The sequence below is a fragment of the Fukomys damarensis genome, unplaced genomic scaffold (genome assembly GCF_012274545.1).
Source record: "Fukomys damarensis isolate Sample0158 unplaced genomic scaffold, DMR_v1.0_HiC HiC_scaffold_23, whole genome shotgun sequence".
Lineage (NCBI taxonomy): Eukaryota > Metazoa > Chordata > Mammalia > Rodentia > Bathyergidae > Fukomys > Fukomys damarensis.
Genome location: NW_022900935.1, coordinates 28145195 through 28159999, shown reverse-complemented (window position 1 = coordinate 28159999; position 14805 = coordinate 28145195). Strand labels below are relative to the sequence as shown.

At 36.6% G+C, this 14805-nt stretch overlaps 1 protein-coding gene across 4 annotated transcripts in view; it reads left to right on the top strand.

Moving 5' to 3' along the window:
• Positions 1-14805, top strand: part of Agbl4 (ATP/GTP binding protein like 4) — a 1213327-nt gene that overhangs the window by 707160 nt on the left and 491362 nt on the right. For all 4 annotated transcript variants that reach the window (XM_010610280.3, XM_033767837.1, XM_033767835.1 and 1 more), the window contains one exon: positions 3240-3456. In XM_010610280.3, coding sequence (XP_010608582.1) covers positions 3240-3456 — 217 coding nt within the window. The remainder of the gene's footprint in view (positions 1-3239; positions 3457-14805) is intronic.

The window sequence follows — 14805 nt, the reverse complement described above, 5'->3', positions numbered from 1 at the left end:
CTCCTGCCAAATTAATTAGTTCACTACCCTTAATCTCGGTCTCAGGCACAGTCTCCAGACATGAGCAAAATGCAGACAAACTTTCTACCAAGGTATAACACACCTTATCAAGAGTCCAAAAGCCAGAGAAGTCCTTTTTCCTAGCAGAAACTTCTGGAGGCCTGTCTTTACTGGCTTTCTGGTCTTCTGAGCTCTGACCAGAATCTCCCATACAGAGCAGCTTAAGGCGTTCCAGCGCTACTTCTTCAGCCAGCATCTTCTAATCTTCCCTAACTCTTCACTTTCCCACAAGCCAGTTCCAAATGCTCTTGAGCCACATGGCTAGGTAATGTCACAGCAGTGACTCCACTCTTGGTACCAAATTGCTGTATTACCTTTTACTTGTTGCTGAAACAAAATACTTAACACCCAAAGTTAAAGGGGAAACAGTTTATTTAGCTCACATTTTGTAGAAGTTTCAGTCCATAATCAGGCTCCAAGGCAAGGTGGATGGCAGACAGGTATTGCAGAGGAATATCAACATGGCATGCACAAGCTAGCAAAAGCAACAAGGGACCTTAACAGTGTCTTCCTCCTCACTTTATCACACCCAGACTCCCAGGATTAGAAAGTGCCAAACCCGTCACTCACATGTAGTGGTCTAGTAATTATGTGCCCTTAATCCCAGCATCACACATTCTAAATTCATTTACCTCTGAAAAAGAGAGCCCTGTCTCATCTGCAGCAGGGTTTGGGGGAACATCTAAACCCAAGCTATGACAGAACTTAAGTAGGGATCATCTGTGTAGGAAGACCCGCTCACCTTCTGCACTGGGAGACTTCGACTCAGACCTCGAGTCAGGGACTGAAGTGACTATCACAGAACACTGACTAGATGCTTCAAGGTCACCTTTATTGGGATTCTTTCTAAATATACATCTGAACCCCTAAGAGTAGCTTATTCCATCAGCCCTACATGTTTGCCTCTGCAATCACATTGCAAATCTAGATCACCATATATTCTCTCTATGCTGTCAATTCTGCATTGGTCTGTGTTCTTTCTTTAATCCTTGCTTTCTACTACTCCCTTTTGTCTCCAAACCTTTCTATTTTCCCCCCTCTGGAATTCAGCACCATGATTAATAATAATCATTTCATCTTCTAGTTTCTTTTCCTTTGGTTTTAACCAAACTATGCTTCATATATGATACTTAGATATTTGCTGTATGAAACAACCAAGTAAGGTCTCTCTTGGAAGAAATTACTTCTTCTGTTCCCCTGCAGGAACTGCCTATTCGCCTACATTACACTTGCAGATGTGCCTCCTTGTTTCCCGTAACCCTAGTAGGCCATTGTATCTCCACCTCTTCACTGATAGTTCCTTGTAGAAAGGTGTAGGGAAGCAATCTGTTTGAAAGAATGAATCCTGAGGAGATTTGTCTTGAAGCTATGTTAGCTTTATAAGATTATCATTTACATGTTTTTTTCTCAATGGCTTGGGAGTGGGAAGTACATATATTCTATTAGTGGGCATAAGCACACCCCTAGAAGCCTTTGATAATACAAGGAAGTTTTATATCCAAAGTCCTGTTCCTTTGTGCTTATGCTGGGTATCTATCACCCTGCCCCCCTACTCAGCACTCTCAGATTCTTGCCCATTGTAGATCCCATGGCCCACCATTTAAGCCACTTTTTCTAATATAATCAAATATTATACTATTCAATTAAATATAGTATAGTCAAATATGTGGACAAACATCAGTGCTATACAATTTTTGCTCTTCCACAAAAGTTCCACCTCCCAATCTGACCATTTGAACAACCTCAGAAAGACTCCAAGATAGAAGACTCTGAAAAAAAACTAACATTTTATACTATTTTTGGATCTATAGCCTAGTAACTTTTTCAGGCTTCTCTACCTGGAGCCAGTATCATTCTTACAGTTCTTGACTACTTCTTCTGTTTTCCCTCTCACAGTTTTCTCCATGTACCCTGTACCCCTTTGCCTTATCAACCGAAAGTTAGGTCATAGGCTTCACCCACAGTGCCAGCACTAAAGTCTTAAGGATCTTCCAAACCAACCCAGAGGTGAAGATGTATGAAGGAGTCAATAAGAAAGCACAAATTTCCACAAAATGTTTAAGTTTAGTAGGCCTAGAATTGTCAATGCAGGATCATAGGAAAGACACATTTTGAGATGAGTTTTTTTAAGGATTAATAGGATTTAAATGTATACAAATGAGAGGCATTTTCTTCAAGGGATTGGTGTGAAGAATTTGTATATCAGAAAGCTTGAGAGGATATAGTGGCTCTGTGAAGTGAGTAGGTGTAAATACGTTATGGAATTTATGATTGCAAAATTATTCCTTTTCTCCTGCATGCATCTCAGTGTTTCTTACTGTAAAGTGATCATACTGGCTGAACAAAATTGTGCACACAGCATATTTTAAAGCAGTATTTCCCCAAGTGCTCCTGTCGAAAATTAGTCTCATGGAATATTTTGTAGAAAACTAATAGTAATAATTTAGAGAAATGTTGAATATTTTTTTAATTCCTTTGAATATTCACAATGCATGTTAGTTTATTTTAAAAGATCTAATTTAGTCTTGTATAAAAAAAGAAGAAAATCAAAACTTAGCTGCCCTATAAAAATTAGCTTCACCCAGTTATATCTAAAATCACATTCCTTATTTCCCTTCAGGGAACCTTTAGTGTTCATAACTGCATTGGCTTATTAACTTTTAATATTTTATTGACAATTTTCCTATAAAGATATATAACCTATGAAGAATGAGACCTTGCTTATTTTATTTGCCTTTGTACATCAAGACCCAATCATAATGCCTGGGTGTATAATGAGTGCTCAATGTAAGGCTAAACTAATGTATAAAACTGGTTTGTCTGTGTTTAACTTTGCTTCTTCTAAGGAGTTGAAAAGGGTAGAGCCAAATTTTAAACAAAGTGCACCATCATTCTTCCATTCCCATCACCTAGAGTCCTTGATGTTGTCATTTTTCTCCTAGGCATTCATTTCTGTTTGTTCTTTTTTTTTTTAGACATGGTCTCACTATGTAGTTGAGACTGACCTGGAACTCACTATTTAGTCTAGGCTGGTCTGGAACTCACAGTGATCCTCCTGCCTCAGCCTTCCTAGTGCTGGGATTACAGGCATGTGCCACCACGCCTGGCTTCTGTTTGTTACCTTTTGAAGCTTGAACTACTATCTGATATACCCAAATTTCTTTGTTTGTGTCTTTTAGGCAAAGGCTGCCCCCTAAAAATGTTTACTACTATCGGTGCCCAGACCACAGGAAGAATTATGTGATGTCCTTTGCATTCTGTTTTGACCAAGAAGAAGATGTTTACCAGTTTGCATACTGCTACCCATACACATACACTCGTTTCCAGCATTACCTTGATAGCCTGCAAAAGAGAAACATGGATTATTTTTTTCGGGAGCAGCTGGGCCAGAGTGTGGTAAGTCCAGCATCAAGTTTGGAAAGCCCATTTAGAAATAGGCAAGCTTAGGGTAGAGACTTAGCGACAGAAGTTTACAGAATGCAAATAGTGAATATTAGTGCTTTGTAGATTATATGTTCTGCAACTTTTGATAGTTCTATTATAGTAAATAATAATCTAAATAACTATATGTAATTATAATTAGTGGTTTTTTAAAACCATTGTTTTCATAGTGTGATTCATTGCTACTATGGTCACCAGAAAGTAACAGATTAAGATATGAGACAGATGGTGGTTGTTCTGAATGAAATTGATGTAGCTTGCTTATAAAATACAAATGTTCTGGTGAATTTTAAAAACCATCAGAGAAAAGGAGACTTTTACTGGGGGTTACAAAAGACATGAAAGCATTTTATGACTGTGAGATCAAGTATAAATTTATTTTTAAGTGAGTCTAACTTGCCTCCATACAGGTTAGCAGATGGTGTGCAAATAGGATTATATTGACCACATTGTGTTTTGTGTGTGACATCTATCAGTTTCCAACCCTTCTTTCCTTCTTAAGGTTTAGTTCTCTGGGTATGGCGATTTCATATTAGTTTCCTTTTCTTGATATGATAAATTACTATAACCCTAGTGGCTTAAAATAACACAAATTTATCATCATGTTATTCTGGAGAAAGAAGTCAAAATAGGTTTGTTTTTATAAAACTACTATAATGGTATTAGAAGATCTGCATTCCTTTTAGAAGCTCTAGGAGATTTTTCATTTTCCTGCCTTTTCTGCCTTCTAGAGGCTGCTTCTATTCTTTGTGGTTTCCTTCCATCTTAAAAGCCATCAATAACTGGTTGAGTCTCATGCTGCATTACTTTGATACTAATTTTCCTACCTCTCTCTTTCACTTATAAAGATTTTATAGTTATATTGGTTTTACCAGAATACCCTAAGATAAACTCATTGCAAGATCTTCAATTTAATCACACCTGTAAATACCTTTTGCCGTGCAAACCACCTATTTACAGTTCCCAGGGATTAGAACTTGGACATCTTGGAGGAGTGTATAACTATTTTATCTATCACTTCTCTGTTCCTATTTCTCCTGCCCAAACTAGAATTAAATTATTCCTTTAATTGAATTCAGAAGTTTTGCTCTTTGTGTGAGCAATCATTTTGTTAGTTGCTAGTAAATAAGCAGATGAAGACTTAGTTTTATTTTTCACTAAGAATTGTATATTATACCCCTAGAGTGGCACATTTAACAGTCTCTACAGATTCCAAGGAAAGATACTGGTGGAATTGGCAGAATATACTTACTAGGGCATCTGAAATGTGATGGTGAACAAATGAACTTTGCACAGTGATTTTGGGTTTCACACAGAAGACAGTCCCACATCTAAATAAATACAGGATATCTCAAAAAAGAGAAACATAAAGAGGGCATGTGTATGGCTCAGGTATCTGACAGACAAATTTAGTCATAATGATGTTATTTTTGTCTAGGATGGGACAATTCCTGGTTACCAGGGCATATGATAAAGCTTGTGTCTGAAGGCACTAATATAATTATTTAACCCTTACTTCAGTTTTGAGGGAGAACAATTATAAATCAGAAGGCTAAGAATGCCAACATGGAGGTCTGAGGAAAATGAGGCAGGAAGCAAGATTTTGAATTTATAGTGCTAGAACTATTAATCATTGTGGTCATAGTTGGTTAAATCATCATATTAGTGACAGCATTCAAATGTGCATTTTATTTTATTACTCATCAACAGCCCCTGTAATCCCACCAAAGCAATTCCTTTGAACATGCATTCAAAGATAAAAATGCCAAGGGAAAGATATTTTTTGTTTTTATTGTCTTAATAAAACAATAATTAAGTATTATTTATGAGACATAATTTATAAATAGGTATAATTTATGTACCATAACATTCATATATTGTCTATGATGTTTAGTGAATTTAAAGTTGTACAACTATGACCACAGTCCAGATTTAGAACACTTCAAATACCACCAAGTTTCCTTAATAATCCTACTTCAATCCCCACTCCTATGTTACTACTGATCTGCTTCCTGGTAATATGAAATTTATTTTTCTGAATATTTCACATAAGTGGCATTATGCAATATGTAATCATCTTTTGTGCCTCACATCTCTCACTTAGCATTATATTTTTGAGGTTCATCATGTTGTAACATCTATCAGTAGTCCATTCATTTTAGTGCTGAATAGCAGTTCAATGAAAGGTTTTATCACGTTTTGTTTGTCCATTCTCCAGTTTAGAGATATTTTGCTTGGCTTCATTTTGAAGCTATTATGAATAATGCTCTTATGAACATTCATTTACCTATGTTAGAGTGTAGATACAACTACAGTTTTTGTGGGTAGATTTCTAAGAGTAGAATCTTTAGCTCATATAGAAAGTTTATGTTCCACATTAAAAAAACAAACAAACACTGAAGTGCTATTTTGTATCTTTATCAGCAATACAGAAGGCATTATAAATGCTTGCCAACACTTAAAACCATATTCTATTTATTATAACCATTTTATTGTGTTTATATGTAGTGGCTTCCCCTTCCCTTCACTACAGCAGCCCCTATCTCTTGAACCTTTTCTCCTATACTTTTGTACATGTTTGTGGTATATAATGATCAGATTCCTGGTAGGAAATAGGAACAACTCATCCCATTTCACTTATTTATCATATTTCTTTTCCTTCCCATCCACTCTGACCCCACCATCTTTTGGTTCCCTTTACATATTATAAAGATCTGTTGCTATTTAGTACTGTCTTATCTTTTATTTTGATCTTTGTTTATATATTGGGTTTCTTATGTAAGAGAAACAGTGCAATATTTAAACTTATGAATCTGATTTATTTCACTTAAAATGGTCCAAGGTACATCCATTTTCTTATAAGTAGTCAAGTTTGGGCCAGAGATTTAGCTCAGTGGCACTACACCAGCCTTGTAATCAAAAGGTCCTGAGTTCAATCCCCTGTACAAAAAAAAAAAAAAAAAAAAAAAAAAAATGGAGTCAAGTTTATCCTTATTTATGGCAGAGTTGTAATCCATATGTAGAAAATACTACATTTTCTTTATCCAAAGAGTAAATCTGTTCATCTGTTGATGGATACACAGGCCATTTCTAAGATTTAGCTGTTATAAATTGTGCTACTATAAACATGTCTGTGCATTTATTACTGTAATATGATATCTTTAATGTTTTTGGGAAGATACATAGAAGTGGAGTAGCTGAATTGAATGGAACTTGTAGTTTCTCTTTTTGAAGAATCTCCATACTGATTTGCATTGTAGTTGTACTAGTTCACATTCCCACCAACAGGGAGGAATGTTCCCTTTCCCCTGCAGTCTTGTTAGTGCCTGTTATTACATGAATTATTGATAATACTTATTCATTCTGGAGTAAGATGGAATTTCAGTGTTGTTTTAATTTGCATATTTTGGATGGCCAGCAATACTGAATATTTTTTCATGTATTTATTGACCATTTATACTTCTTCTACAAATAAGTGTCTATTCATTTCAGTTGCCCATTTTTTATTTGTCTTTGGAGGGGTTCTTTATATGTTTTAGATATTAGTCCTTTGTCTAAGGAGTAGCTAGCAATATTTTGCCTACTCTACATTGTCACTACACTCTGTTGGCTGCTTCTTTGCTATACAAATACTTTTTAATTTGATGTAATACCATGCTTTGGTTCTTGGTGTTATTTTTTGTGCAATTGGGGTTCTATTCAGAAATTCCTAGCCTATGCATATGACTTCAACACACACACACACACACACACACACATATATAGAATACTTCTACAATGAGAGCAGATGATTGTTAGAATTGTAATTCCTTCTTGGGCTCTTTGGTTGTACTCATACTTCATCATTTTTTCTGAAGCCACATTTGTATTTTGTTGAATCAAGGGAGGGCAGGGACAAGGGGAAAAAATGAGAACCAAGACCTATCATGTAGAGGTGCAAGATCCCAACAATGAATGTAACTGTACTGTATCCCTAAAATGTACCGATAAACTCAATTAAAGCTGAAAAAAAGGTATTAACAAAATAAAACAAAGTCATTTCTTTTATATAAGTGGCAAAATGCCAAAGTCCAAAAGAATCTTAAATTCTTCTAGTTCTATACTTTTAAAATTGTACTATTCCCAAAGATGAACAGTGCCTCGGAGGGAAGGAGCAGAGGGAGGAATTACTGAGAATTCAGGGTTCTGCTCTCTCTTGTCCTCTCCCATATACACCACAGCAGCCCCTGCTTACTAGCTTCCCTATAGAATTCGTTTGACAACTTAATCACTAACAATTTTTGCAAATATTTATCTTTTTTCTATACTTGGAGACAGTGAGGCCCAGAGAGAGGATGGGGGTGACTTTCCTTAGCCTCCCTGTGAGTTAGACATGGTGAGCTAGATATGTGACAGATATAGTTGGAAATCCAGCTACTGACTCTAGATTAGCCTCTTTGCACTGCAACCTACTCTTCTAATTTTCAGAGCCATTTGTGAAATTTGCTTGTTTATGTACTTGCTCTTTCTGCAAATATTAACAGAGCACTTGCAAGGCAATAAGAAGGAAATTAGATTCATAAGTCAATATAGCATAGAGTACATAGGTTAGAACCCCAACTTTGTTGATCATTAACTATGCAACCTTGTGCCAGTTACTTAACCTCTCTGGCCCTTATGCATTAGCCCCACCCTTCCCCAATAAATATTAAGATAAACTTCTTATTCAGTCAAAATTTATGAAGAAAATCATCAGGGATGAAGCTACATTGGCATTTAAATTTTATCTCTGCCATTTGTAATATCTTCAGTCCTCATTTTCAAACTGAATATTATGATTTAGCTTCAGGGTTCTATAATGACAAAAGGCTTCTAGTAGATATTAAATAATAAATGTGAAAGTGTCTCGTGAATTGTTTCTAGTACTCAGTTATAGTGCATTCATAGTATTATATCTCCCTTATCAAACTCTAAGCTCTCTGAAAGTATACAATTCGCTGTATAAAAATGAAAAGAGATCAGTTATGGAGTACTTATTATATGCCAAGCACTATTCTAGGTATTTTACTATCTCATTTAATCCATCTACAAACATTAAACTGGCAGTATTATTCACATTTTGAAGATAAAGAAATTTAGAAACAATTGGTTAAATACACTACTAATAAATGGCAGTACCTACAAGAAAGAAAACAGGGGATAGATGATTGGTAGGGACCAAGAAAGGAAGTATAGGATAATGGAACTCTTGCTGAGGAATCAGAAAAAACATCATAGGGAAGATAATATTTGAACTCTTATCTTAGAGGACATAATGTGTATAAAGGTGGCATTTGGGGGATATTGGAGAGGGTTCAGACTTCTAGAAGGTTAAATAATCCTCCCTGTCATATTGAAGATTGGCTTAAGGTGGAAGATGTTTAAGGGTAACAGGGAAAAAGGTTCTGGGACTATTGAGAGAAACAGTTTGGTGGTGGCAGTGGCTAGTAGCTGGAGAGCTAGTGTGGCTACAGTAAACAGTATCAGTAGCAGTAGAACTGACCAAATCATATATAGTAGTGCATGATTTTACTAATATCAATCTATTGATCTGAAAAATAGACTATGATAAAGGCAGACAGATAATGTATAATTATCTATTATTTCTTTTTATTTCTAAATGTGACTTTTATCAAAATGGATTATCTAAGCATTAACTTTTCTTCATCTTCTGGGTTGATCTTTTATCTTGGCCACCCCCAGGTAGTTTTACCAGTTGCTTGCAATTGGTGCTTCTGTTTCAAAGAGAAAGGTACAACTGCTTTCTGCTTAAGCAAATGGAGGGCTGAAATTGGTTTCTTATCACACTTCTTTTGGATTAAAGCTATGAATCACAAAGATACTCATGAAAAACTTCGAAGATTATTTTAACTGGCAGTGGGGGAGGGGGTTGATAAAAAGAGTTTTTAGGTATCAGTAAAATCTGAGCTCTGCCATTTATAAGCAGGATGACTGTGGATAAATTTTATGTGACAGTTAGTATAACAATGGGTAAATTACCTGGGGCTGACCTCTCAAAGTCTAGAACTCATCATTTAAACCAGGGTGATAAAACCAGTTTTGCAGTGTTGCTGAAGAATGTAATTAGAATTAATATGACAGTGAGACTGTTAAACATGATATGTCACCTTGGCTGGATGAAGAAACAGACTGGAAAAGTGCAAATCTGGGTGTGTCGGTGAGGTGTTTCTTGAGATGATTGGCATATAAACTAGCAAACTGAGTTGGTAAGACCCACCTCAATTGTGGGTGGCACTAACCAATACTCTTGTAGCCTGGATGGAATAAAAGGAAAAGAAAAATGGGATTTACACCTTTATGAAAAGCTCCAAGCTGCTTGAACCAGTGCGTCTTTTGCTGGATTGTTTATGGACATCAATCTCTTAATTTCTTCAGGCTTCTAACCTACACCCATACTAGCAACTCTTCAGTGAGTTTTCAGGCCTTCCACCCTGGACAGGATTGCGAGGCAGGCAGCAGAATCACTGAGCCAAATCCCTAGCCCCTCTTTGATCCTTCTTATTCTGTGGCCTCTAACTTCTTATGGTGAACATCTACTTGATCCTCCAGTTTTCCATAGTGCAGACAGCAGTGTGGACTCTTCCAACTCTGGTATTGTAAGCTCCCTAATAAATTCCTTTGCACAATTATACACATATTTTCTATTGATTGTGTTTCTCTATGGAGTTAACCCAGAAACTGTGCTGCCATAGAAATATTTAACAAGGAATGGTTATTGTGGCTCTTCTTCATAAAGCATGTGTTTGGAATTTTAAAGTCATAGCATTTGAAACTTAAAAGATAGGGATCATTTGGCCCAGTCTACTATAAGAGATTTTCTTTTGGAAAACTGAAACTGAGAGAGATTTGCCTTGGTTCATATAACTGGATAGTGACAGAGCCAGAATGAGCTGGTAGAACTCCAGTCCCTTTTAACTCTTGAAACTGCTCACATTATATGAGCTTGCGTCATTAGTTGCTGGCTCAGGCCAGAACTTTGGACCATAGTCTCAGATTCTGTAGTCTAAGTCCTGTTTGGATTTTATGGAGCCTCTAGGCTTCCAGCCAGAACCTATCAGCAGTATATCTTTCTGTTCCTAATGCGGCCTGTTCCTAAATTAAGAAAACAGATGATCAGGTAAATAAACATGTCTTTCCTCTTTTAGAGGCAGGTTATGGTCAACTTAGATTCTCCAGAGTAGTGGAGTAACTCTTTTACTACGCTTTTGTCACTAGGTCAGTAATATAGCTTAATGGACAAATCAGGTCTGTTTAAAAAAGGAGTTGAGTTTTACATCTGCTTGTGCTGTGTTTTCACCATGGATTTCTGGACAGATTCATTAACCTCTTTGATTCCCAGTTTCTGCATTTGCATTTTGAAATTATTCATAATTGTTAAGAAAATTAAATGAATGGCTAGCAAAGAATTTACCATAGTGATGGTACACAGTAGGTATTCCACAAATGTATAAATGACTAGCAGTATACACCTTACTAGTACCTATTTCTCAGAATGATATTGACATACATTTGAAAATTAATTTTCTCACCTAGACTCACTCTTTGTCAAGAATTGTAGGCTCTTGCATCATTAGGTACTAAGAAGATGTTAGAGAGGCACTGTATAATTTAGCAAGGCATGAGCACCATCTCATTACTGTTTTGCTAGGTAGAGCTATGGTTATAGCAGTCCTAAATGTGAGGCTCCCATCAGCCAGGGAGAACCTCAAGAGAAACGTCTGGATTTTATTCCTCTTTGTGTCTCTAAAGAGGTGTGATTGCCGCTGAACAGTTGGTTTTCAAAAAGTGCTTGTCAATATGTTAATTTATATCTCTCTTAACAGGAAATACTTCTAAGAATGTTCCTTTGTTTACCTTCGTGAAGAGGTATTATTTCAGAAAGTGGAACATAAAAACAGTATCCTCTTTCCCTATAGCACCTTGCATTGTATTAATTTATTAAGTGCTAGACTCCTTCTGTCTTAAATTATTTATATTAATTCCAGATATAATTGGATTTATCTTGCTTATTTATCATAGCATGGCATTGAAAGACAATTAATTATTTTGTCAGCAACAGAATAGAGGTTTCCAGTATCTTTCCTACATTAAAGCGGAAAATAAGGTATTAATATGTCCTGTAGGCATTTGAATCAGCCACCTCTTTTTCACTCTAAAATATTCATAGTATTATAGGTTTTCTTAGCTATCTAAATAGGTCATCAGAATTTTACCCAATCTTGATATTGTTTGTCTAAGCTGCCATTTTACAGGGCGGAAGGGCAGACAGATGGCTGGGAGATTTCATCTTTTTCCCCTCCTGAGGATGACTGTACTATAGGCAGTTGAAGTCACTGAAATCTAGACCCAGAAAGAACTTGAAAGAGTACTTTTCTAACACCATTTTTTTTTCCAGTTGAGAAATACAATGATTAAGGACAGAAAAGGTACATAAGCCCTAGGAGAATGACCAAGGTGTTCTGATTGGGAGTCTAATGCTATTTGCATTGCAATAAGGAGGAGCCATTTTAGTCGTGTTTTCTTTTATTTTCTCCCATATGCTATGCCTCAGTCAGTTGCGGCTGTTATGACAAGTACTACTGCCTAAGTGGCTTACAAATAACCAAAATGTAGCTCCTGAGGCTGAATGAAGTTCTGAGACTAGGGTACCAATGTGTTCAGGTTCTGTTAAGGTTCCTCTTCCTGGACTGACTTCTTACTGTATTCTTGCCTGACAGAAATTGGAAACTCTGGTCTTTTCATCCCCTTACAAAACCAATAATCTTATTTATGAGGGTTCCAATCGCATGATTTAAATCTCACTCAAGGACTCCACTTACAAATACCATTAAAGTGGAGATTTAGGTTTCAGCAAAAAAGTTTGGAGGTGAGGAGCTAGTTTCTGCCTTTACTTTATCAAATGTAATCATTTTATCTTTACAGTTAGTAGGCTACTATTATTATTCTCTTGCACAGATGGCCAGGGTTCAGGTTAACTGACTTGTTTGAGCTCACATAGCTATGAAGTGGTAGAACCAGCTGTGTCTGACTTCTGCATAGTTCTGTTTGCTTACTGAACCCTTTCACTGACTACTTCTGTCTTGCTGTGGGAATATCAGAAGATCTTGAAAATATTCACTGGTGTGAAGGACTTTGTCCTTTTGAGTGTGCAGTACAGGGCTATAGTGCTTCCGGAGCTTTGTCTTTCCTCTTTCCTGGCCTTCCTCCATCTTTGTGACTATGATCCTATCCTTACTTTCCTGGGCTTCATGTTACTAGCCTAGTTGATACAGCTGATTCTGTCTTTCTAGCTTCTTCCTTCACAGTTCTGCCCCACAAAACAAGGTCATAGGTCCTCCTCTATTTCAGAACTATGTTATACTCTAGAGATGCAAAGCTGGGTAACAAAGTAGCAGATGGAGATAAAAGCAAAGATGATGTAATTCTACAAGGCCTGTTGGAGTTATTTCTTGCTCTGGAGTCATGTCCCTCCTCAGTTATTTCTGAATTGCTGAACATACTCAGTTGAATGCACTTCCTTAGGCCTACCCTAGCTTCAGTCTAGTAAGCCGTCCTCTTAACAGGAAGCCGCCTCTGTGCTCCCTGATTACCTGAACAGGGTCTTGGGAAGAGTGAGAGATGTGTTTCTATTTCTGAGGTCTTCCTCAATACTGGAGCCTCCCATGTCAGTGTCTGCAGGAGTCTGAGCAGGTTCCCCAAACTAGAGATGAGGAGCCTCAATTTACTCCTTGCCCCACCACGCAGTAGATTATAGGTTCACTGAGTTGCTTTACAGAAAAAGAATTTTCTTTTTATTGAGTTTATTGGTACAATCTAGGTATACAATACAGTTATATTCATTACTGGGATCCTGTACCTTCACATGACAGGTCTTGGTTCTCATTTTTTCCCCTTGGCCCTGCCCTCCCTTCACCCCTCCCCATTTACAAACACTTTATTTCCATTTCTTTCATTTTCTCATATTTTTTTCTTTTCCCTTGTTCCCTTTCCCCTACCCTTCCCACTTTCCCTACACCTTTAGCCATTTTCTTCCTATTTCACACTTTTAATTATCCCATTAGGATCTTGTGTACTATTATAAATTTTCACACCAGGGAGACTATTTGGTATTTATGTATGTGTGACTTATTTATTTAACTTAGGAGTATATCCTCAATATGTATCCATTTTCCTATGAATGACTCTAATTTCTCATTCTTTATGGCTGAGTAGTATTCCGTTTTATAGAAAAACCACATCTTCTTTATCCAGTTTCCAACAGATGGGCAAATGGACTGTTTCCAAGTTTTAGCTATTACAAGCTGTGCCGCTATAAACATTGGTGCACATATATCACTGTGGTATGTTTCTTTTAATTCTTTGGGAAAGATACCCAGCAAAAGACACATCAGTGAGAGGAATAAAAATATTTTTAGGCAGATTAAAGAACAAAGTACACACTTAAAGAGAATAGTGTTGTGGGCCTCTAGAGAGGTTTTTTTTGGGGGTGGCTTAAACAGGTTATGTTTATGTGGTTTGGGAAGTGCCTTTAAGAGTGGTGATTTTAGGATGTATATTTCTACTGCCTGTCATCTTTACTCATCTGGTAGGCTATGTTAAAATGTAAACTACTTACGTAGGTTTGAAGCTGAGATATATTGCTTCCTTAATAGTGTATTTTCTTTATTATTTTAAAATTAGTGTATGTTTACAATATATAATAGTTGCCTTTGTTTTGGTGAATTGATGCATATATATAACATACCTTGGCCATTTTTGATACCTTTAATCTCCTCCCCTTCCCCCTTTCCTTCTCCCTTTATCTCCTTCCTCATCTCCAAAAAGTCTGCCTTTTTATTTCCTACTATTTCTCCTTTGATTTACTCTTTCATTTAGTCTTATGTTAAGTTTCTCATATAGGAGAATCCATATTACATATATCATACATATCACACACACGTGCACACACACACACACACAACCTATATATCTCACATTTTCTTTATCCATTTGTGTGTGGATTAATCCTCCCCCAAACAAATGACTCTGTCAAAACATGGGAAAATAAACTGAATGGACCTCTTCAAAGGAAGACGTACAGATGACCCAAAAATGCAAAAAAACTATTCAGCGTCTTTAGCCATGAGAGAAATGGAAATCAAAGCAAGTCTGAGATTCCATCTTATCCCAGTCAAAATTGCTATCATCAAGAACACAAAAAGTAACAGATACTGGCAGCATTGTAGAAAAAAAAAAAAAGGAACCCTTGGAACCTTCTACATTATT